The sequence below is a fragment of the Ascaphus truei genome, chromosome 8 (genome assembly GCF_040206685.1).
Source record: "Ascaphus truei isolate aAscTru1 chromosome 8, aAscTru1.hap1, whole genome shotgun sequence".
NCBI classification, from domain to species: Eukaryota; Metazoa; Chordata; class Amphibia; order Anura; family Ascaphidae; genus Ascaphus; species Ascaphus truei.
Window position 1 is genome coordinate 78,236,345 of NC_134490.1, and position 22,726 is coordinate 78,259,070.

Genomic DNA, 22,726 nt, shown 5'->3' on the forward strand with positions numbered 1-22,726 from the left:
AGGATAGAGTTGTAAATTGTAACAAGGCTGTTTGGATCAGAAGGTGGTGCTAGTAAAGCACGTTTAGAGGTTATGCTGGGTCACGGAAAGCAGGTTGCAAGTATAACAAACCAGTAAAACATATTCCATAAATGAAGTTTAAAAAGTGTCCGCTATAGTTACTCAACAGGAGCTCACAGACTGTTGGCCTTTAACATGACCACATGGAAAGGCACCAGCTGATCATGCGGCTCATTTTACCTTTGTAGCAGAAGCGGTCACTTTGGGATCCTTCTTTCTCTTTCGCACTAATCTTCGGCGTCTGTGAATATGATACATTTTCTCTGCTGCTACCCAAGACTTTGGTTTACTGTCTGGAGGAATGGTAATCCCATATTCCCAACCTAAAACATTTGTGATTAAGGCAAGTTAGGAAATTGGTGAAAAATGCATTTCTTTAGACTGCTGGTGGCTCACAATTATTTTTTTAAAACACAGTCAAGAAGCAAATGGAAAGGTTTATGCTTAAAGACATCTGAATTTTTGCACTTTGTTGAAAAGACAAGTAATTTCCAATGGAGACCCTGAAAAATGCATGCCCATCAAGTGTTTCCTCGCCTTCTGCCGGTTGGTCAGAGGACCAAATCATATTACAGATGCAAATACGCTGAGAATCTATTAACTTTTAAACAATTTTAGTTTTATGGACTGAAGGACTACACTTTCAGGAAGGCTCGTGCTACTGCAGTGTATTTCCTTTTGTAAAATCCCTTGCTATTCTTATCATTGCCATTTGTCTTTCTCCTATAGTACTGTTCCATGTAGCTTGTTGGAGCATTGTAAATAAAAGATCAAAAGTAACAATCATACTAGAGGTGCAGCCTAATCTGATTCTATAATCCATATTGTTCCTCTATCCCAGGTAGCAGGGAGTACCAAGAAACACCCTCCCTAGTAAAGGGGTCCTAGAAGATGTTAGAGGGGACTTCACACAATTTGCAGTAAAAAGTGTGACAAAATCCATCAACCGTACAGTGCACAGCAAATAAAAATACCATGTGTGAGCACATTCACGTGTCCCAGACAGGTCCACAACCCCACCATCTCTTAGCATACAATGCTTCCCCTGCAGCTGGGGACTCTGGGTAATGACACGCAAATTAAAACACTCAGTGTGACACTTTTTTGGTGGAACAATGTTTGAATGTGGGAGATCATTTAATTAAATAGGCAGGTACATCACTATGGGCCTAATTTTCGCAAGATACTACTGGCGGTAAGTAAAAGTAGAAACCTTCCAAAATTGGGTCTGTCTCAAAATCGATGGGGAGGTTTCCAGTTTAGATGCTTCCTGGTACCATCAAGTTAGTACCTTCACAGTTCAATCACTGATCAAGGGATTAAGTAGTAGCCTCAAGGCAACAGAAAGACTTTCACATTATTTTCATGCCCTGCAAGTCGTTTGTGGCTTCTCCACCAATAAAAGGTTTAAATAGGACAACCTCCAAAAAATAAATAAATACAATTGCAAAGTGACCATACCCTTTTCATCCACAGCTCGGTTTATGTCGTAGATCCATGCATCATCTTCCCACATCCATCCATGAGGGCATTCAATCTCACCAGGCGAGGAGGACTTCTCTCCATTCTAGATGGGATTAAAACAAGGAATGTGACAACAAGCAGGTCAAGACCTAAAAAAATAATAATGTATACAGATCCCTTTAGTTTATAAACTCTTGCAAGAAGGGCCCTCATTACCTCTTTGTATCTGTTTGTTCATGTTCGACTTCACTAGTATGCAACTGGTTGTTTTTAATACATACATACATAAAACGCTATACCCCATTGTACTTTGCTGCAGATTATGTTGCCACTTTACATGCATACATACCACACAGTTAAGCTAGAGATGTTTTCCACAACATGAGATCTCTGCTGTGTTTCCAAAAGGAGTACCGTTTTATTGCAAACGTCACTGTAGGTTTTAATACGGCTGCAACTTAATTTTACTGTGGCTGTAGTGTGTTTAGTTTTGAGCACCATCTATTTAAGCAGACAGAGAAGGAACCCTTTTGTTTCAGAAACAGCGGACTGGTACAATTGGAGTTTTGTAAATATATTGTAGCCATCAGTGCAAATAAATTCATAGACGGCAATTACTTAAAGCACAATCAACAGCATCATAGAAAAATGATTGAAGTATTCCAAAAATGTCACTGACATTTGAAATTCTAGATCACGGCAGCAGAGACCAGCAGTGTATGGGATGCAGTTCTCTCTGCTTTTTCATCAGCAAAGGTGTTTAGTCTTTGAGTGACCCCTACTGTTAAGTGCGCAGAAGAACTTTGGAACAAGGTAATTCATGAATTGGCAGTAGCTGTTCAGCAGGTGGTAGTCCCACTGGATTTATTAGGGTTATGTAGCACAGCAAAGGTACGAAGGTTTTGTAAATGGCTATTCAAGTGTCTGGAGAAAGGTCTGAACCATTTATAAAAGTCTTTATTAGTTACATTGATAATGTCCACAAGACTTGGGGCATTCGGGGCAGTGAGGAACGGTCTCATTGTTATACATTGCTAACCATGTACACAGCATTTAACACCAACATACACACAATTTAAGTGACCTGATGGATACGCAATGCTCATCTTTCTAAGGAAGCACAAATGACAGGGCCCTTGTCCCAAGAAGAGTACCATGAACATGGTATAGTGCATGACATATACAGAGATACCGGGAACATTCAGGGAGAATGCTTCTGGAGGGAGGGACATGTTAAGACACAGGTTCAGTCATCTTCCCGGGGAACCTTATCCATCCCAGATTTTAGCAAAGAATAAGAGGGGAAACTGCCAACCCCACCCCCCAAAAGGCTCTGCCTGGATGAAACCCGCTATTGTAGAGCTGCATGTATTCAAACAAATCACGGCGCCGATTTCGTGTGCGCTGCTGTACTCCACGCGGCATTAACACTGCCAATCGCCCCAGGCACCCGCGCTTATCACGATTGCTTTGTTGAATTTCATGGATTCTGTTTCTTTGGGTGCAATGAAATGAATGAATGACACAGTAGCACAGTACTGTACACATTGCAAATTTAAGGTGTTTAAAAACCAGAACTCTAAAATGCCATTTTCTGCACTCGCCGCACTCGTGTCAAGGCGGTAAGGTTGGAAGAAATCCCGCGTCATGACATGGGTATTCCGATGTACACAACGCGGGATGTGTTTGAATAACGGCCGCTGCAGCTGTAGATATTCAAAGCCACGGTCTTTTTATTCCATATCCTAAAGCACTGAATAGGAGTCAAAGTGAACTTTCTGATCTTATTACATCAAACAGCAATGTATGCACTGCGCAATAAAAACACTCTATAAAGGCAATCCGCACAGACAGGCGAGAAGTTACATGTACAGAAGAATTACTAAACATACAAAGAAAGGCCTGGTCTCTAGCGCCGGGATTAATAAATCCCCTCAAAGCCAGAGGAGTCAGCAACCATGTGGCAAGGGGTTTAGAAATAAAAAAACTACCCATTTTAAGACTGATCCCTATTGCACATGATGCCAATTCCTTACAGCGTCAGTATATGGTTCCTCTGCTTGCTTCCATTCCCCGCCTGGATATCGGCTTTCATTTTGATACACTTCATCTGTAAACTCAATGTGGCCAGCGTCAGCTTCTATCAGTAAACTGTAGGGTATTAGAGGCGTGTTACTTGGGGTAAGACATCATTAAATAAGATCATCACATCAATATAAAATTTTTTGATCATAAATAAAATAAACACAGGAGGTTATTTACTAAAGTTTCCCAGCACAAATGACACATTTATCAAATGAGGAGGAATCCCACCGAAAGCAATTCAAGTTTTATTTGTGATAAATCTGGTCCAATTCCTTTGCACTGGATATGCTCCAGTTTTGCAGCCCGGATACGTTAATAAGTAACCCCCATATCAGTGGAAAACGGGGACAAATCATTGACCATCAATGTTCTATCAAATTAATGCATGCCGTTTAGAATATGGCTGTGGTACACCATTTGATTATAGGACGGGCTCAATAGATCTTTTCCATATCTTTAGGTAAATATTTTGGATATTGCTTATTGTGTATTAAAAGAACTTGCTCCAAGGACCACTTTGAGGCATTTCAAGTTTTTTACCCTTTTGCCCAAAGTGTCTGTTTACTGCCGAACCGCTTCAATTATTGCTACTCCTTGGATCCACTTAAGGTGAATAGCTACGTCAGGTAGGGAACCACTTAAAAATATGTAGTGCCTCTGCAGAACTCCATCATGCTCATCCTATGTGCTTAGAAATGCTAGACGGGCTTAGCTTTTTTTTTAATTATACCTAATTTATAACATTTTAAATGAACTCTCAGTAACCTAATGATGTACCTGGTATGTCATGACCCATGCACACCAGAAGCCTGTAAGATTTATCAGGTACATCAAGGAGGAGCCACTCATTTTCCAGGTGCCGATTGGGCAATGGAGCGCGTGGCCCGATCGAAACAGAAATGTAGCCAAATCTACACTCAGCTGGGGGACGGTGGCGGTTATGTGACCGCTGCAGAAACAAATCACATGACTGCAAATGTCAGAGTGACATCCGGCCATGAAAAGGTTAAATTAAAATTACATGACAAAAACGGTGGTGTTTATTACCCCCAAAAATTCAAAGTATTCCACAGACCAGTCAATATGTTTCACACACAGTAAGATATCCCCATTTAGTTGCATTGATAGTCTTATCACATGCATTGCGTTTCCCAGAATCCCCGGCTGCAGTGGGAGCACTGTATGCTAAGAGAGAATGGTGAAAGGCAGGTTACAGACTTGTCTAAGACATGTGAATGTGCTCACATGTGATATTTTTATTTGCTGTATGCTATATGGTGGAGGAATTGTCACTTTTTCTTTTACCCACAATAATTTTTTTAATGCAGCAACACAAGCTGCGCTTTTTATTTTTTTCCCCTTTAAATATGTGCATCAATACAATCCACACAACGATAAGTAATTAGCCAGGTTGCCGATCGATGGGTGAAGATCCTGCTTTGAGGTTCACTAAATGGTGGTCAGTGCAGCAGAAGAAGACCAAAGATACAAAGTTCTGTGGGGAAGATCATGTGAGCAGGCAGTCACTAGATACAATTGGTGCACTTCTAGAGAGAGAGGGCAGGGATCAAAAAGGGGTTTCAAAACCTGTTTCAGAAGAGGAAGGGGATGTGACTGTAAATTGCTATACTGTAGAAACCAAAAAATGCTTGTTACATTATAATACATTAAAAATGTAAGTTGTCTAAAAAAAAATATGCTTATAGCACAAATGATTTAATAAAAAAAAACACATGTACTGTAGGGTAATATTTGGTCTGCAGCTTTCATGTACGGTTGAAACCTTTATAAAAAAAAAAGGGATGTTTTTGCAGCTTTGATTAACAAAATTTTTTTTTATCGTTTTTGCTTCATTTTGCTGCCATCTAGTGGTCCACAGGCACCATAACAGTCAGTTACCCCATCAGCTTTACATTTCTCTGAAAAGTTGCTCTCCGTATATCCCATTTAAATTCATGATGTGCATATTCATTTGGGGTGGTGTGCAACTGCAAAACGTATTCTTCAAATATACAGTAAATAAAAATACCATTTGCAGTGCACTGACAGGTCTGCAACCTTGGTATTTTTTAATTACTGTACAGTAAATGGTTGTCAATTTTTTACCCGCCATAACTTTAATATCTGATTAAAATACACAATCCTATGATTTCCCCCCCACCCCCCTTCAAAATTTGTAATAGAATTCTAATTGGCTCTCATGTGGAACACTTATTTTTTTTAATCTACATATTTACAAAATCAGTTCTCGCTGCATAAAATAAAAACAAAAAGCAGGACATTAGAGCTGTAAAAAAAACAATCTAAAAAGAGGCAATCATACATCCCCCCTCTCCTCCCATTTCAAGAGGCAATACAAGTATGTGATTTGTTTTGCAATTTTTATCAATTTTTGACAGACAGGCAGACAGGCAGACAGGCAGACAGGCAGACAGACAGGCAGACAGGCAGACAGGCAGACAGGCAGACAGGCAGGCAGGCAGGCAGGCAGGCAGGCAGGCAGACACAGACACACACAGACACACACAGACACACACAGACACACACAGACACACACAGACAGAGACACACACACAGACAGAGACACACACACAGACAGAGACACACACACAGACAGAGACACACACACAGACAGAGACACACACACAGACAGAGACACACACACAGACAGAGACACACACACACAGACAGAGACACACACACACAGACAGAGACACACACACACAGACAGAGACACACACACACTCACAGACAGAGACACACACACACACACAGACAGAGACACACACACACAGACAGAGACACACACACAGACAGAGACACACAGACAGAGACACACACGTTTTGAGAAGATGTGCAAACAATTATCATTTGCTACTTGTTCAGAAAGCGGCTGACCTTTTTTCGGGGTCTACGGTCCAGTCACCCTCCCAATCCCAGCCCTTCGGGGGCAGGAAGCTCTCTCTTTTCAGCTTGATTGATCCAGTGACGTCTGAAAATTTATGGCGTTTCAGCAGCCCGGTGGTGCCCCATTTGCCAAACATCAGGGCTTGATTTTCATACTAGTCAAAAAAAAAAAGGATGCATTAAAATGCAAAAGGCACATTCTTACTGAACATCTGTAGTACCAACTGCTGCAGGAAACTCTGGGAATTAAGTGGTTAACCCCTTTATACCCAGTGCCAGAATTAGTTCTTTAGCAATTATTCGTCCCAAGGGTCATCCCTTAAGGTTGGAGGAAAGGAGATTTCACCAGCAGCAAAGGGTTCTTTACAGTAAGGGCAGTTACAATGTGGAATGTATTACCCTAGGAGACTGATGGCAGATACAATAGATTTCTACAAGAAAGTTGACCATCTGTAACCCCCTTGTAAGTGCATACAGCTGACACATTCACTGCCCCCCCTGCCTCCCGCCTCGCTCGTGTGCTGCAATAGGAAACTACAACTCCAAGCGTGCATGAGGCAGCCACATCTGGTGCAGGAGGCTGTGACTTGTTATGGACAGGGCCCCAGCCAATGGCGGGTCAACTTAAGAGGTGGGGCTAAGGGAAAATAATCCATGGCAGGGTCTGGCAGAGCACGCAGCGGAGAAGCTGCAGCAGCCCGAGAGATCGGAGGGTCCACCAGGAGCCCAGCCAGCGATCCGCCCGAGTTTGTGGACGCTGGCTAAAGGAAGTAGAGCCCAGCGGGGCCTACACCTGACCGCAGCAGCAGGCACGCATAGCGACGGAGGGGATCCTCATCGCAAGCCAAGTAAAAGGGCACCCAAGTATTTGCGAAGTACAGGCCTGCTACGTTAAGGCACCATCTAAGAGCTCCACAGGGCCCGGTGATCAGGAGACACGGGTACACATCTGCGCAGAGGCCCACACACGCAGGGTCCAGTGATCAGGAGACACGGGTACACATCTGCGCAGAGGACCGCGCACGCAGGGTCCGGTGATCAGGAGACACGGGTACACATCTGCGCAGCGTCTTGTGTGACGTGTTTATATCTGATTGCATTGTGTCGTCACGTTTGAGGATCATATTGTTATATTGGTGCCTAGCGATAATTGCATTATAAACACCTTCGTGTTATAAACATTACTGTAGTCTGCCTCCCCTTGTCTGAGCTACGGCCATGTGAGGGGGTAAGGTATATAGGAGTACTGACAGTCACAAAAAACTTTTTGCTGAAAAGTTTGCCTGGTTCTCGATTGTGTTAACATTTTGCACAGCTCTAGACACAAATTTAGACTGGTAGAAAAGCGGCCTTATCACTTGATTATATAATTTTTTCAAATATTGTGAATTGCAGAGAACCAAAGTTTGCGAATCACTGTAGGTTTTGTGCGATATGGAAAACCACATTCTGCAATTACCAATTCATTTTAATGAGGCACCAACACCTGGAAACCTGACTGCAGGTACACAAATGTCATAAGAAGAGAAATATCAGCACCCGAAAAGCACGATCCTGAATTATATTGCGAACGTCACTTTACAGCATATATGTGTCCGTACCCACAGGAACCGTCATCAGGAAAGAGTGATGTAAATGTGGGCTCATAATATAATGTATGATCTCGCTTATAGTGCTTGTTCTTTGTATTTCTGCCCAAACAAACGTAACGTGTAATGAATAAACAGAAAAATCCCAGTCTTCTCCTAATTTAATGAAAGCAGTGATCAACGTATAATAGCATTTTAGGACACATTTTTCATTCAAAAACCAAATCTCAATTACTTTAATTAAAACGTCATCCTTTTTGTTTTTCCAAAATATTGTCTAAAGAGCCTTAGCTGGCGTTTAAAAGAATTGCACTTCAGTTGCTGAATTTATAAAAGACATTTTGAACTAAATATCTTTCTTTCATCGATTTCCCTGCTGTGTTAAGAAGATACAATATGAAGCTATTAAGCATACCATTTCCGCGTACACAATATGAAGCTATTAAGCATACCATTTCCGCGTACGCAATATGAAGCTATTAAGCATACCATTTCCGCGTATACAATATGAAGCTATTAAGCATACCATTTCCGCGTACACAATATGAAGCTATTAAGCATACCATTTCCGCGTACACAATATGAAGCTATTAAGCATACCATTTCCGCGTACACAATATGAAGCTATTAAGCATACCATTTCCGCGTACACAATATGAAGCTATTAAGCATACCATTTCCGCGTATACAATATGAAGCTATTAAGCATACCATTTCCGCGTACACAATATGAAGCTATTAAGCATACCATTTCCGCGTATACAATATGAATCTATTAAGCATACCATTTCCGCGTACACAATATGAAGCTATTAAGCATACCATTTCCGCGTATACAATATGAAGCTATTAAGCATACCATTTCCGCGTAGACAATATGAAGCTATTAAGCATACCATTTCCGCGTATACAATATGAAGCTATTAAGCATACCATTTCCGCGTATACAATATGAAGCTATTAAGCATACCATTTCCGCGTATACAATATGAAGCTATTAAGCATACCATTTCCGCGTACACAATATGAAGCGATTAAGCATACCATTTCCGCGTAGACAATATGAAGCTATTAAGCATACCATTTCCGCGTATACAATATGAAGCTATTAAGCATACCATTTCCGCGTACACAATATGAAGCGATTAAGCATACCATTTCCGCGTAGACGCTGAAAGTCCCTTCTGCATAGCTGTTGAACTTCTTTTCAACGGCAGTCAGTCCCAGCCAAATGTTAACTCGCAACTGAACAGGAATCTTTACCCCTTTATTTTTATCAAGCGGGTACTGGAAAACATGCCAAACAAAAAGCGGAAGCGGTGAGCTATAATATACAGATATGTAATATATGTACTGTACAAATAGGAGATCTCATTTCAATTTTATTTTGTCGTTCTTAAAGAAGAAAAATGGCACATGGGTAGATTTGACTTTCTTGGTGGCAGAGTGTTAAACGTTTTGCTTTTTCTTATGGGAAGTACTGTAGGAGGTGTAAAAAAATATAAAGTATATGCTTTCTACCAGGACGAACATACTGAATTTAGCACAAAATCTGGGGATGTTTAATTGCTTTGTAACTATTTTATTTATAAAATGTTTTACCAGGAAGTAATACATTGAGAGTTACCTCTCGTTTTCAAGTATGTCCTAGGCACAGTTAATCTGACAAATAATACATGGTTACAAATACAGTTACATAAATGAACATATATACATTATATACAATACATTGCATGCACAGTTAGAGAAGATGTATATTATAGGCGTATGTAACAGTTACAGACCAGATTAAAATGTGAGACAGCCTTAGTTTTGAAAGAACTTAAACTGGTGGTGGATGTGAGAGTCTCCGGTAGGTTGTTCCAGTTTTGGGGTGCACGGTAAGAGAAGGAGGAGCGGCCGGATACTTTGTTGAACCTTGGGACCATGAACAGTCTTTTGGAGTCTGATCTCAGATAAGTGCTGCGTGTGGTAGGGGTGAGGAGCTTGTTCAGATAGATAGGTAGCTTGCCCAGAAAGTATTTGAAGGCAAGACAGGAAAGGTGAACTTTGCGCCTAGACTCGAGTGATGACCAATCTAGTTCTTTGAGCATTTCGCAGTGATGTGTGTTGTTGCATTGGAGAAAGAAACGACAAATTGAATTGTAGAGGGTGTCAAGTTTGCCAAGGTGGGTTTGGGGTGCCGAGCCATATACTATGTCTCCATAGTCGATAATTGGCATTAGCATCTGCTGTGCGATACGCTTTCTGACCAGCAGGCTTAGGGAGGATTTGTTCCTGTAAAGTGCACCTAGTTTGGCATAGGTCTTGGATGTCAGGGTATCAATGTGCATTCCGAATGTTAAGTACTATACAAGTACATTTTCAAAATCAGCATCACTAGAATATCGAAGGTCTCCTTAAGGGATGGAAAGGGGTCTTTATTTGGTTAATGTGACTTTCATAGAAATACAGAAGTACTGAGAGTAAAAGGCCTATAAAACAAGAATATACCTGTAGAAAGATGGTTTGAGCCTTTCCACAGTACTTGCCACATGCTTCTTCACTGGTGGTAGAGTACAGAACTTGATGAGCCGGAACACGCGCGTAGGCGAATCTCTTCTCACCGCGTATCATCCAGATGATCACATCCGGCATGCTGTTTTGTGGCTGGGCAGAAACCACATCAAAAGTTTCATTGGAAACCACCAGTTAAATAGGTGGCAATATCAAATTAATATTGAAAGTGTAAGAGACACATCAAAGTCAAAATAACGGAGATAATTTGGCACAGATATTAAACTTAATGCTCTTAAAGAGTATGACAAACACTGATAAGTAATTAAAATAAAATTCAGTATTACATAAATGTTTCCATAATCAAAAAGATAATATATTATAAAGGACGTAATTAGTCAGATGATTAAGTTAAAAGGGGCAGTCCAATATAGGGCAGAAGTGAATTAGAGACGGTAGCATGTCAAATAGGTTAAATTGCTGATTGGCAATTTCATTACTTTACCCTTTGAGTGCCCCAAGACATAGGGACTACATTATGGGTGCTGGCACCTTGGGTGCCCCATGACATGGTAGGTGTGTTAAAAGAAACTATGTTCTCTTAGGGGAGAGTGTCCTGGGCGCGATCTGCAATGCTCCTGAACAGAAGGGTGGGCGAGGCGTCCCCTTCCATCAGTGACAGAGCGATCACCTCGGAGAACAGCCACATGATCGCAAGTGCCGCGGCACTCAAAGGGTTAATCCCCACCATGATCAACAAGTGCTTTTTACATTGATTGCCAAGCAATCTCATCACCGAAAAACATCAGTCATCAATATTTTTAGCCTTGGCTCTATTCGTTTGTTTTCAAAGTAATTATGAGGCTGGTCATTAATCCAAACAGAAACCCTGTACACTGGGGTGCACTGCACTAACCTCTTCAGAAAGCTGTACTAATTTTTCTAACCAGTCTTCAATCTCCAGCAAAGTCGCCTTCACATCTGTTGCTTCTCCTCTCATCTTCACTGCCGCCTCCCCAATGCTTTTGAGGGAGCTTTGTCGAAGCTTTTTAAGCTGCATGTCTAGCGTGGTGACATTGGACATTCCTTCCAAGGAAGGCATCGGTTTGCTTAAAATGTAAAAAATAAATATATTTAAAAATAAAAAAAAAACACACTATTTTAGTTCAGCAAGTAAATATTTTTATATCCAATCTCACCCAGAGTCCCGTAGTACCCTCTTTTAATAGTATATAATGGAACAGCAGCAATGTTCCTTACAGATACATTTACATCTGGGGATGGAAACGTGGTGGTACAAAGCAGTATGGCGTTCCACTACATTATAAAATAACCAACATACACTTGTACTTATTTACATGGACATGGGGTGGCTCAGTGCCCCACCCTGATGAAGGGATAGAGAGCCGACTCGAAACAGATTATTTTTTTCTGCACTTTAAATCTGTGCTGTCTCCTTTCTTGCTCTTTGGAACCTGGTGGAACACGGAACACGGAACACGGAACACGGAACACGGAACACGGAACACGGAACACGCTTTTAAATACAAATTGTGAAAAAGGTTTCCCCCCCCCCCATTTAATCTAATTGCATTTTCCTAAAACACAATCACTTTATCAAGCTATTGTGAATCTCGTACCCCTCGTCTGCATGATTTTATGCTTTGGGAAGTGGTTTTGTGGGGAATTAGGAGCGAGGAAGTAATTGCAGGACACAAATAATGTTCAAGGTTTGCATATATTTTTGCATATATTTTTGCATATATTTTTGCATGGAGAATCAACACTTTATCCACCTTAAAAATCTCTACTTAATCAAGATTCTCACATTTAACACGGATCTTCAGTAGCAGGAAAATAAAACAAAAGGTTAACTGTGTTTGTAGATTACCTAGGCACTAAAATCATAGCCCCCCTCATGTGCTCATTTGCATGCCCCACAAACTTCCACAGTGTCCAGGTTTTAGACAGCTGTGACAGGAGAGTGAGGTATGTATGAAGTTCTGGTTTGTTTCTGATCTGTAAAATGTATTTAAAGTAGCAAGGTATTTTTTTTCTTTTTAACCAACTTTTTTTTTGGAATCAGGAAGTCTCAAGGAAGTACTCCACATTCTTAGCTCCAGGAGACCTTGCCTTGGTGTAGCACGTTTCAGACAGAACAAACAGGAGGATAAAATGACCCCAGAAAAGACAATTGCCAGAAAGCCAGCAACATCAAAAATCTCACTACGTAACCCTCACTCCCCGGCCTTGCCCAGGTAAAACAAGGGAAATTATACCTGCAACATCCCTATAATTGGGTCAAATAAAAGATTTAAAAAAATTAAAAAAAAAAATCACATTCTTATTGGATAAGGCGTGCAGCTCTAAAGTATATGCAACAAATTGATCTATAACCAATTGGGGGGGGTGAGGGGGAAACCTACAATGTAAACAAGTGAAATGTATTCCTCAACGTTTCGTTTCTGAGCGTTCTTAAGGTTGTATTGATAAAGGCTCCATTGGGAGCCGAAATGTTGAGGAATACATTTCACCTTTGGATCTTGGAGTGCCTGTCCTGTTTTCTCATGATGTATATTTTTGTGGGGTTTTTTTTATATGGAGCTTACATTGTAAGTAGCTAGGGAATAGGTAGAGAGAACAGGAATCCTCTGTTGGTGAGCACTCTAAAAAGTAAGGATGGCCATATAGGCCAACATCAAATTAGGAGAACACCAATATGGCTGTCTATAGATGCAGATCATCATGTCTAGCGTTAAAGCCTAACCAGTAGCAACATTTATCTAATAAGGGCTAGTACCAAATTGTGAAATGGTGGCAGGCGCTTGGAATGATAAAATGCTGCTAATAACTAGCTATAAAAACAATTTTAATGACCCATAGTGTTTAAATATTAACGTGAACTAAAAAATAAAAACAGCTGCAGTGAGCAGACGTGGTTAAAACAATGTGGAGCATGAGTGTATAAACTGCCAATGGCTGCAACCCCCAAAGAAGCCACTAGGTGGTGAAACACGCATGTTGGTTTATTCCAGTGGTTTTCAACCTTTTTTGGTTGGGGGAACCCCAGAATTAGAAAAATGTGTGAAATTCTGGGGATCCCCAACCCCAGTCTCTCGCCCCCAGCCTTTTGTGTGTCACACACACACACACACACACACACACACACACACTCTCTCTCTCTCTCCTGTCAGCTGGAAGTTGAGGGCAGAAGCAGGGAGAGGAAAGAGCAGTGGTTAACATCGTCAAAATTGAACCACAATTTCTTACCTTACAGAAGTTCAGACTTGCAGTATTGAGTTTATGCCGCACTTCATATCACTGTGAATCCTGTTACAATGGTTTTTGCTTGCATGTAAAACTACTTATAATAATGCATTTGAAAAAAATCTTCCATGCCCAATTTCAGCGACTACCCCAGCAGACAACGTTCCATGCATGTGGTGGGGATCTTTATGCTGTTTGGATAATAGACAGACAATACTTACACCATATCTTCAAGAAGTTGATCGATTAGCCTCAGCCATATCTCTGCCAAACGCGTTTCAGGAACCTTTGCCTGTATTGCCGATTTCAATGATGCCATGTTGGATTGCTGCAGAGGAAATGTTTGTCGAAGTTAATATTTATGTTTATTAAAAAGGAGCAAATTACATGTGGTCCTGACCTGGGAAAATTACAATGGCAAATGTAAAATTATGACCTGCCTGAGTATAGTCAGTGGGTAATCTCGGTCGATGCCGACTTGTTTAGCGATGCATACTACCAGACTAGGAAGCTCTTGGGTAGGGCGGCAAGTGAGGAACTTTTATTAAGTAAAAGGGCACCAAACAGAACTCAAACTAATAGATATATAATAAAACCTTCACCCACTGAGTAGACACCATGTCCCCGGGCTCCCACCCAATGAAGTTCCTGATGGAAGGGCACAGTTAAGACTTGTGCCAAAGCTTGGACAAAGCTTGGACTAGGACCATTATTTGAGGGACCTCTGGCATGCTAAAGGTCTCCCTGGGTTCCCATCCACCTGCTCTCTTGCTAGCCATTTGGCTACTTGCATTTGACTGCATTACGGGGCACCACTAACTGATAGTTTCCCTATTGCCTTCTCGATCATGTATCTACTTCACTAGCAACACACAGAACCCCAGCAAGCTAATTTTAGGAACCCCTGAGCCCCCACAAAATATATATGTATATAAAGTGTCAAAAAGGAGTGCTATTGAGCGTGGCAAATTTATACAACAAGCGACAGAGAAGCCCAATGCTACATCCAATATGACAGAAATACATAGTAAAATACTTATATATTCTCTTGAAAAAGGGTCATTTAGTTTAACTGTTTGGCCAAAGCGTTGTAAGCTTGCGAGCCACGACAAGGCAGACACCCGTTCGCAGGTTCTAACACTGCCAGATAAGATACTAATATACCTCTATTAGGATTAAAATTCTTATTTACCTCTATTACGAGGGAGAAATACCAACATTGGATCTATATCGAGTAGAATGAAAAGGACCTGCTGACTTGGGAAGTGGGGAGAGCCGGGCTTAAAACCCTGGGAAGGAAGGGCCACTAACCTCCAACAGCTGAAATATATATGTATATGTGTCAAAAAGGAGAGCTATTGAGCGTGGCAAAATGTATACAAGCGACAGATAAGCCCAATGCTACATCCAATCTGCCTTGTCGTGGCTCGCAAACTTGCAATGCTTTGGCCAAAGGGTTAAAGTAAATTACCCTTTTTCAAGAGAATATATAATTATTTTACGGTGTATTTTTTTGTCATATTGGATGTAGCATTGGGCTTCTGTCGCTTGTTGTATCTATTTCACCAAGTCAGAGCTTCTTGTGCCCTACTGATTAAAATGAGAACCAACTAGTTATACCAATATGAAAGCCACTCCCTGTTACCACCGAATACAGACAAAGGAAATACCCAAAAACTTAATAGGTTAACTCATTCAGGACCACACGTGGTTATACTCATCATTTGGCCAAATAAAAAGTATTACTTATTATCGAGTATTACTTAATTACAATAATGCAACCTCTCTGGCACAGCATAACAGACATTACCATGTAGGGTGCTACATGAGTATTACCTATTTAAATAGCAACTAACCCCTAGAGATGCATGTATGAATAGATATATGTAGGTATATAGTACACGCTTTGGAATGGAAAGACACCACTTAAATACACAATATCATATAAATGCAATGCAGAGTCATCCAAAAATGAAAATGATATGTTAATTTAAGTTCACACTGGTTTTGCACCATTCTATTGCTGACCAGGTGTGGACCATATATATATTTTTTATCCCTTTCTGCACTTGGGAGCTGCCAAATAATGTAAATGGTCAGTTTGAAGGCGCACTCACATTACTTCCACAGCAATCTGCCCTGGGGGGGTGCTCAGGACTCCCACAAACTGCAGTGTTCAGATAGATAAAGCAATAGTTTAAATAGTAAAGGTGGAAGTTTAACGCAAAATCAACATGTCTGTTCTTCCTCGTGTTGCCGTAGGTCCAGGGAAGGACCGAAACGTGTATCCTACATTACATTTCCACCTTTATAAACAAGAGCACTGGAGTGCAGACTATTGCTTTATCTAAATAATGTATATGTGCAGTGATCTTTACATGAAGGCATCTTATGGAATAGCACATCGTATGTAAATATCAGATACAGTACTATTTTTTATAGATCAATGTACAGAAATACACAACATGCTTACCAATCGTTCAGTCATGGCCAGGAGAATATTAACAACATCCAGTCGATGACTAATGTCCTCCCAGAAAGACGTTAGTGTTACCACAGGTTTTGAAGAGGACCATGGGAGGTAATAATAGAAGTTGCCTACATTAAAAAAAACGTTTGTGTGTTAGCAAAGTAGTTCTTTGGGATATACAAACTCCTAAAGCAGAAGAGACGGCTTGAAACTTAGCGGGGCTTGGTTCCGAGGGAGAACCCGAGGCCTCTTACCTGCTACGGCAGAACCTCTACTGTTCAGATGTCAAAAATTAAGTGTACTGCAATTAATAGTCATGCGTCATTAAAAGCCCCAAATACTCATCAGAAAACGTTAGATTTAAAAACATGCTCCTTTGAAAATGGACCTACTATTGCAGAACAATTATACCTACCATCTGTTTTAAAATTACATGGATTTAAAAAAAATATATATATATTTTGATGCCAGCCAAAAGTAGGAAAGGAAATACAATATTTAGTCAAATAGGAAGTTAATAATCTAATTGCTTAGGCTCTATGTTCTTCATACATACCATCAAAGACAGCGCGGCTGTATTGAGTTGTTGACGCAAGAGGTTTACAAGTGCTATCAAATTTGTTGCCGTAGCTGCCAATGCTAACTTCAAACTGGACAGCTTCACCAATGTCTTGCAACATGGAAGCAGAATGGAACACTGCACACAAGCTGTACTTCCGCCTGCGCTGATATTTCTACAGAAAGAAGGTTTACAAATCACTTGATTTAGATAACCATTGTGCAAGAGAAGAATAAATCAGACTGCAGTGTTAGAACATCATTTTCTGCATGAATGTAGGTCAGTGATTAACAGGCAAATTATAATCCCAGTCATTGTTGAAATAGTTGACCCGTATAGCTATAAAATTCTTTGCATCCTCAGACTACATTGTTTAGACGTAGTTGGACATGTAGTAAACTGTTATTTTCCACCCATTAGCTACATTAAACACAAACACTAGAGAGGACCAGCACACCCGAGTCAGTGCAAACGTCATTTATTAAATGGCAATTACCGTGTCAGTCCCAGACAGCACCTTTCTGGAGATGGGTGCTGCGGGGACCAAAATGTCGATCACTACTTCACAAATTAAGATTGCACTGATACAAATATGCTGGTCCTCTGTCCTTTCTAGCCGTTTTACCTTGATTACATACAGTACATACAACAGAAGCCTACTAAAGGTACCTGGGTACCAGTACCTACTACCCTGAATATCAGCACAAATAATCTACTACAAACTATGGTGTCTCATATGTACTGGTCATGTCCCAGTGACCTACAGATGGTAATACTGCAAGTGAAGTGTGAGGAGAAACATGTATGGCTTGCAGCTCAACATGTACAGTACATATGTACATTAGTAGGAATGTATTAACAAGTACAAGATCTAAAGGCCACTCTGCGATACTAATATGTTCTAAAGTAGTTAACAATTCCAAGAACGGTTATACAGTATTTACCTCAACAACAAGGATATCATCACTTGGGATATTCTCAATCTTTTGAGCAGGTGAACCATCAAGTTTAGTGATCAGTTCAACCAAGATCCTCCCTCTGTAAGCAACACCTTCACCCTGAAAAGACATTAGGAATATTTTCCCTATGCACACGCTTGTGGGTCTCGCCATAGTAGGGTAAAGGGAAGCAACACTTCTATTATTGCATCTTCAGGACTGCCAGACATAAGGGATGGAATAGACCATTCTCTGGTGCTTATTTAATATAGTGAGAAGGTTAACTTCCAGCCAATGATGTATTAACTTCCATTCATTTGAAAAGAATCTAGTAGACTGATAAACGGTGTGTTACTGACTTAGGGAATTTGTGGGGAGGACAAGAGAATCTTGGTGTTAATTTATATAAGTTATTTACAACAACTTGAAGGGGCTATGGTTATCATTACAAGTTATGAATCAATTGCAAATTATGTAATTTGGAGAACAATGTGGAGAACCATTACAGGCAAATGAGCTAGGGTGAAGTTTCGGTTACCAACAGGTTTCATCTATTCAATGTCTGTGCATCGATTGCACAGCAGTCCGAAATGTTCTATTCAATAGTAACCTCATTCACAAAAAAAACTGGATTTGTACTAAAATAAATCAAAAGCATTTTTTTTTATTTATTAAACAGCATCACGGCATTACATTTCCAAAATAAAAATTACCTGTCCCAAGTTCAGTTCTTCATATGGATCAGCAAACCCGGTGAATTCTCTTGGACTCCCATAGAGATTTAAGTAGCAGGGTCCAAAGGTTGGTAGAAACCCTAGTTCCTTTTCACTACTCCCTGCTTATAGTGAATAAATCAACATTAGTGCAACCTATTCAGTAAAAGACCATTTTATTCTGTAGATTTGCTGTAATGCTTAAACAAGCTTAACATAATTTAGCCAAATTATATTTATTTTTCTCCTACCAATGAATACGTTAACATGTTCAACTTTGAAGAGGTTTAGGAGTACAATATAAAATACAGCTCTACAGAATAAAATAGTCTTTTGTTGGAAACAAAAACTTGTCAAATGCACAAGTCTAAGTCAAAACTGTTAATATAGCTGCGTGCCAAAATCTAGTTTAGATATTAAATGTGTATACCTTAGTACATGTATGGTATACATTTAGTATCTATATTGCATGCTTTCTACTTCTACCACATAAAAAGCCAAATCTCTTTAATAAAGCTTGAGTGACAGCATTTTTTGCAAATTAATGTTAATTATAACAACAAATTTAAGTATAGGAGGCAAGCATGGTAAGTTTTTGCATTCAAATATAAAAAGTGCACAAGCTTTTTATATCGTTTATTCAATGGGTGCAAATGGACAGGTATTAAAGTGCAGATAAAGCAACACAGACAGTGATTTTATACTAATGGGCTTATTCTACGTCCGCCAAAGCGGCCAATGAAAGTCCATGGGGAATTTCACCCGAAAATGGCTCGATCGGCTGCTTCAGCGGATATACAGTAGAATAAACCCCCAACAGTTATTTAAAAGCGAACAATAATGAGGAGCGGGACACTTCAATTACTTCTCCAAAGGGGCCAGATCAGCAAAAATGTACATGTAGAAGGGACACAAGATTATTGTAATGTAATTATAGATAGATCGGAAGACTTTAAATGATATGTTAACGTTTTGCAAGGATAACATCTGTACCGTGTATATTTACATTACCTTGATTTCCAAGTGAACTTCACTGTGAAAAACTGCACTTGTGGAAATTAACAGGAGCGGAAATTAACAGGAGCAGAGAGTGCAGCAAGAGCCACAGACGCTAGAGATACGCAAATTATCCGCAGACATTCGACTGCCGCGGATATGGCGTTTATTCGCAGCACAATTGCCTCTTTTAAAAACAATGTGTTAAAGTAATCGCGCATCAAGTATTCGCAAATGGGCCCCCCCACCCTTCCTCTGCACCCTGGCCAAGGTGCGAATGTCTGCATTAGGGGTCGTGCGTGTGTGGAGATTCACAATACAAAAAAAAAAAAATCAAAATTAGAATATTGAACATTAGGACATTTTTGGGAGAAAAGTGAGTGCTAAGTAAAAAAGGCAGCGGATTTAGGTGCATTAACCAAAATGTTTCTATGCCAAATTCGAGATCAAAATTGTATCAATAAATACAAAAACATTGATTCCAATCAGTAAAAGCATTGTACCATGTCAGTGCTTGGTGGCACTGGATAGCTTTGCAGTGCATTGCAGGCCTCTTCCGTACTGAAGGGGTTCAGTGCTGTGCCACAAAATGTTCAAAAACCTATATATACATTTGCAATAAAAATGAGCAACTGCTCTTTTTTCTCCCCAGATATCTTCGATGTGTGACCCCAGAAGACTGAAGTGACGAGTATTTATTCAGATACTAATTGATGGGGTGGCTCCTGCTGGGACAACACAAACCTCTTGTTTGCTGATGTCTGCTAAACAAAATAGAGGGAATGGAGAGCTTTGGGCAGTGGTAGCATGAGAAGTCATAATGACAAGCAATGAATCTCAAACTACTTTACTCGTCTAGTGTAAAAAATCAAAGTTGGCTGGCTCTGGACAAGGAAATAAAGGCATCCCATTTATTAGCTTCGTTTTGTGTAGTCGACATGTCAGAAACCTAATTTTAGAGAACCAATTAATTTAGTGCATGACGCAAGCCAAGCACTGGCAGAGGAATATAAGGGAACAGTGTAACGCCACTCATCGTAGGGTATCCTTATGGAGCAAACCGTTGCCAAGTGTCAATATACATGAAAAGCAAAGTGCAGAAGAACCATGTGTAGGCCTGTAACAGTGGCATATCTTTTAGATCATTAGGCATTTTATAGTGGAGATACTTTTAAATAAGGAACTTTGTAAAATGACTATGGATGCTCTTTAATCCATATTATCCATAACTGAAAGGAAACCAGTAAAGTTTCGCCCCACAAATGCTATTTAATTCACCTGCAAAACCTACTAAAATAGTATCTTGCCACTTATACAGGCCAACAATGATTCAAACCGTAACACAGTATAACTAGTGCCAGCACAGCAAGAACGAAACATGCAGCACACACAAAATAATTATGTGCGGTTTTCCAGTGCCAAAACTGTTTTCCATACATAAAATCGTCTACTACTGTAACTATACGTATGGTACGAATGGCCTTCGTGTTATATTGCCAATCACTCAAGAGCTTAGTTAGATACAGTTTGGGCAGCGGATCACAAAATCATAGCACACCAAGATATAGACCTGCAATTGATGAAGACCCAACTCCCGTAGACTCATTGTCTATATTATAAAAAGAGAAGTGTTAAAAAAAACATTACATTTTATTTAGTATTAAAAATGATACCTATAAAATCCATACATTTCATGCTTTTTAAAAAAAATTAAAAAAAAGTGACTACTTTATGGCTTAGATCCAGTGTTATTGATTTAGAGGCAATAATCCAACGCCTCGTTAAATTCGAACCTGCACCTTCAGAGCTCACTAATGCATTGTTAAAAGAGCCATCGAAGCGGGCGATATGGTATAAAAATTAATACATTTAGAAACCATAAGATCAAAGCAGGGCATCTCCGGAGCTGCTCGCGGGCATACATACCTGCGTAGGGGCTACCGGTAGCTGCTCGGCTAGCAGGGATTACGTAATGGCGGAGTTTCAAAGATCCCACATCCTGCGGGCCAATAGGAAGTCGTGACATCACCTGGGGCGCCACTGTGACGAGAGAGCTTTAAACCCCTGCTAGCCCAACCGAAGCCGATACTGGCACTCCATCCAGAGGGAAGTATCCCTGGAAGCAGGGGGTCACCGGAGCGGAAATCAATGGGGCTCAGCTCCAAAGACCTCCTGCTCCAACTCCATGTTTAAAAAAACCCAAAATAAACCGCCCGCTTTGATTGCTCCTTTAAAGTGCTGTTATTATCCAGAAAGGCATGGTGTTAGCCATTAATTTGCAAAAGGTGTTCCTTCTAAAAACGCATATCCACAGAGGTTCCTTATAGTTAAGGCAGGGGTTTGCCCGACATTAGGAAAGAGACTTGTGCACAAAACGGTGCCCACCGGAGATGTACAGTATGCCAATTTAAGTAATTTAGATGTACATTGTATATCCATATTAGCACATTTCCCAGTTGGGCTCTTTTTCGGGCACAGGTGTCTCACCCCATGTAGGTCCTCTTTGGGGCATCTCTCACTCTGCACTGGCCATTTTTACATATAATTAGCCATGTGTATATGCATCAATCAAGGAAAGAACATTAATGATTTTGATAACGTCCCGTTATTAGCACCGAGTAAACAGAGCTTTGTGGATCTGTACCTTTAAAATCCATCTTAAAAACACACCTCTAATGAAGCATTTGTGTAGCTCCGTAGGCTGATACTATACATCTCATATGCTTTTACCATTAATCCTTGTAGATGCACTAACCCCCTCCCCCCCTCGCTTCTGTCTTTAAGTTCTCCCTACTTGCCACTTAGGGGAGCGCAATCTTGTTCTCCTGCGCCCCCCTGCCGGCTGTCCCCCTCTGTGCGCGCCCCCACCTTGGTTCTGGCGTTCTGTGCATCATGTCACAGCAACGTGATGTCACGAGGCCGCAGAGTGGCCATGGTGACGCGTCTCCAGAAGCCGTCTGAACCAAGGTGAGCGAAGTTTACAGAGGCCTTCTCCGCTTCCCTGGCACTTCATTTAAGTGCCTTTGGGAAGCGTGCGGGGCCTCTGTATACCCCCTGCCCCCACAGATATCCTCGCGCCCCCCCGTTTGCGCACCCCTCACTTAGATTGTAAGCTCTTCGGGGAAGTGACATTATGTATGAAGCTCTTATTCCTATTATGTCCCATGTATTACTGTTGTGCA

General features: G+C 40.6%; 1 protein-coding gene across 9 annotated transcripts in view; it reads right to left on the reverse strand.

The window, feature by feature from the left end:
* The window catches only part of MYOF (myoferlin), a 135,932-nt gene that overhangs the window by 36,074 nt on the left and 77,132 nt on the right, over nt 1-22,726 (reverse strand). For 3 of the 9 annotated variants that reach the window (XM_075612788.1, XM_075612785.1, XM_075612781.1), the window contains exons 17-29: nt 21,115-21,153; nt 18,549-18,673; nt 17,842-17,955; nt 16,895-17,072; nt 16,342-16,466; nt 14,090-14,196; nt 11,518-11,710; nt 10,599-10,754; nt 9,261-9,392; nt 6,508-6,671; nt 3,561-3,675; nt 1,522-1,627; nt 241-383 (exon numbers count right to left, since the gene is read on the reverse strand). In XM_075612788.1, the coding sequence (XP_075468903.1) occupies nt 241-383; nt 1,522-1,627; nt 3,561-3,675; nt 6,508-6,671; nt 9,261-9,392; nt 10,599-10,754; nt 11,518-11,710; nt 14,090-14,196; nt 16,342-16,466; nt 16,895-17,072; nt 17,842-17,955; nt 18,549-18,673; nt 21,115-21,153 (1,697 nt within the window). The remainder of the gene's footprint in view (nt 1-240; nt 384-1,521; nt 1,628-3,560; nt 3,676-6,507; nt 6,672-9,260; nt 9,393-10,598; nt 10,755-11,517; nt 11,711-14,089; nt 14,197-16,341; nt 16,467-16,894; nt 17,073-17,841; nt 17,956-18,548; nt 18,674-21,114; nt 21,154-22,726) is intronic. The other 6 variants (XM_075612782.1, XM_075612787.1, XM_075612790.1 and 3 more) reach the window with 3 other exon arrangements.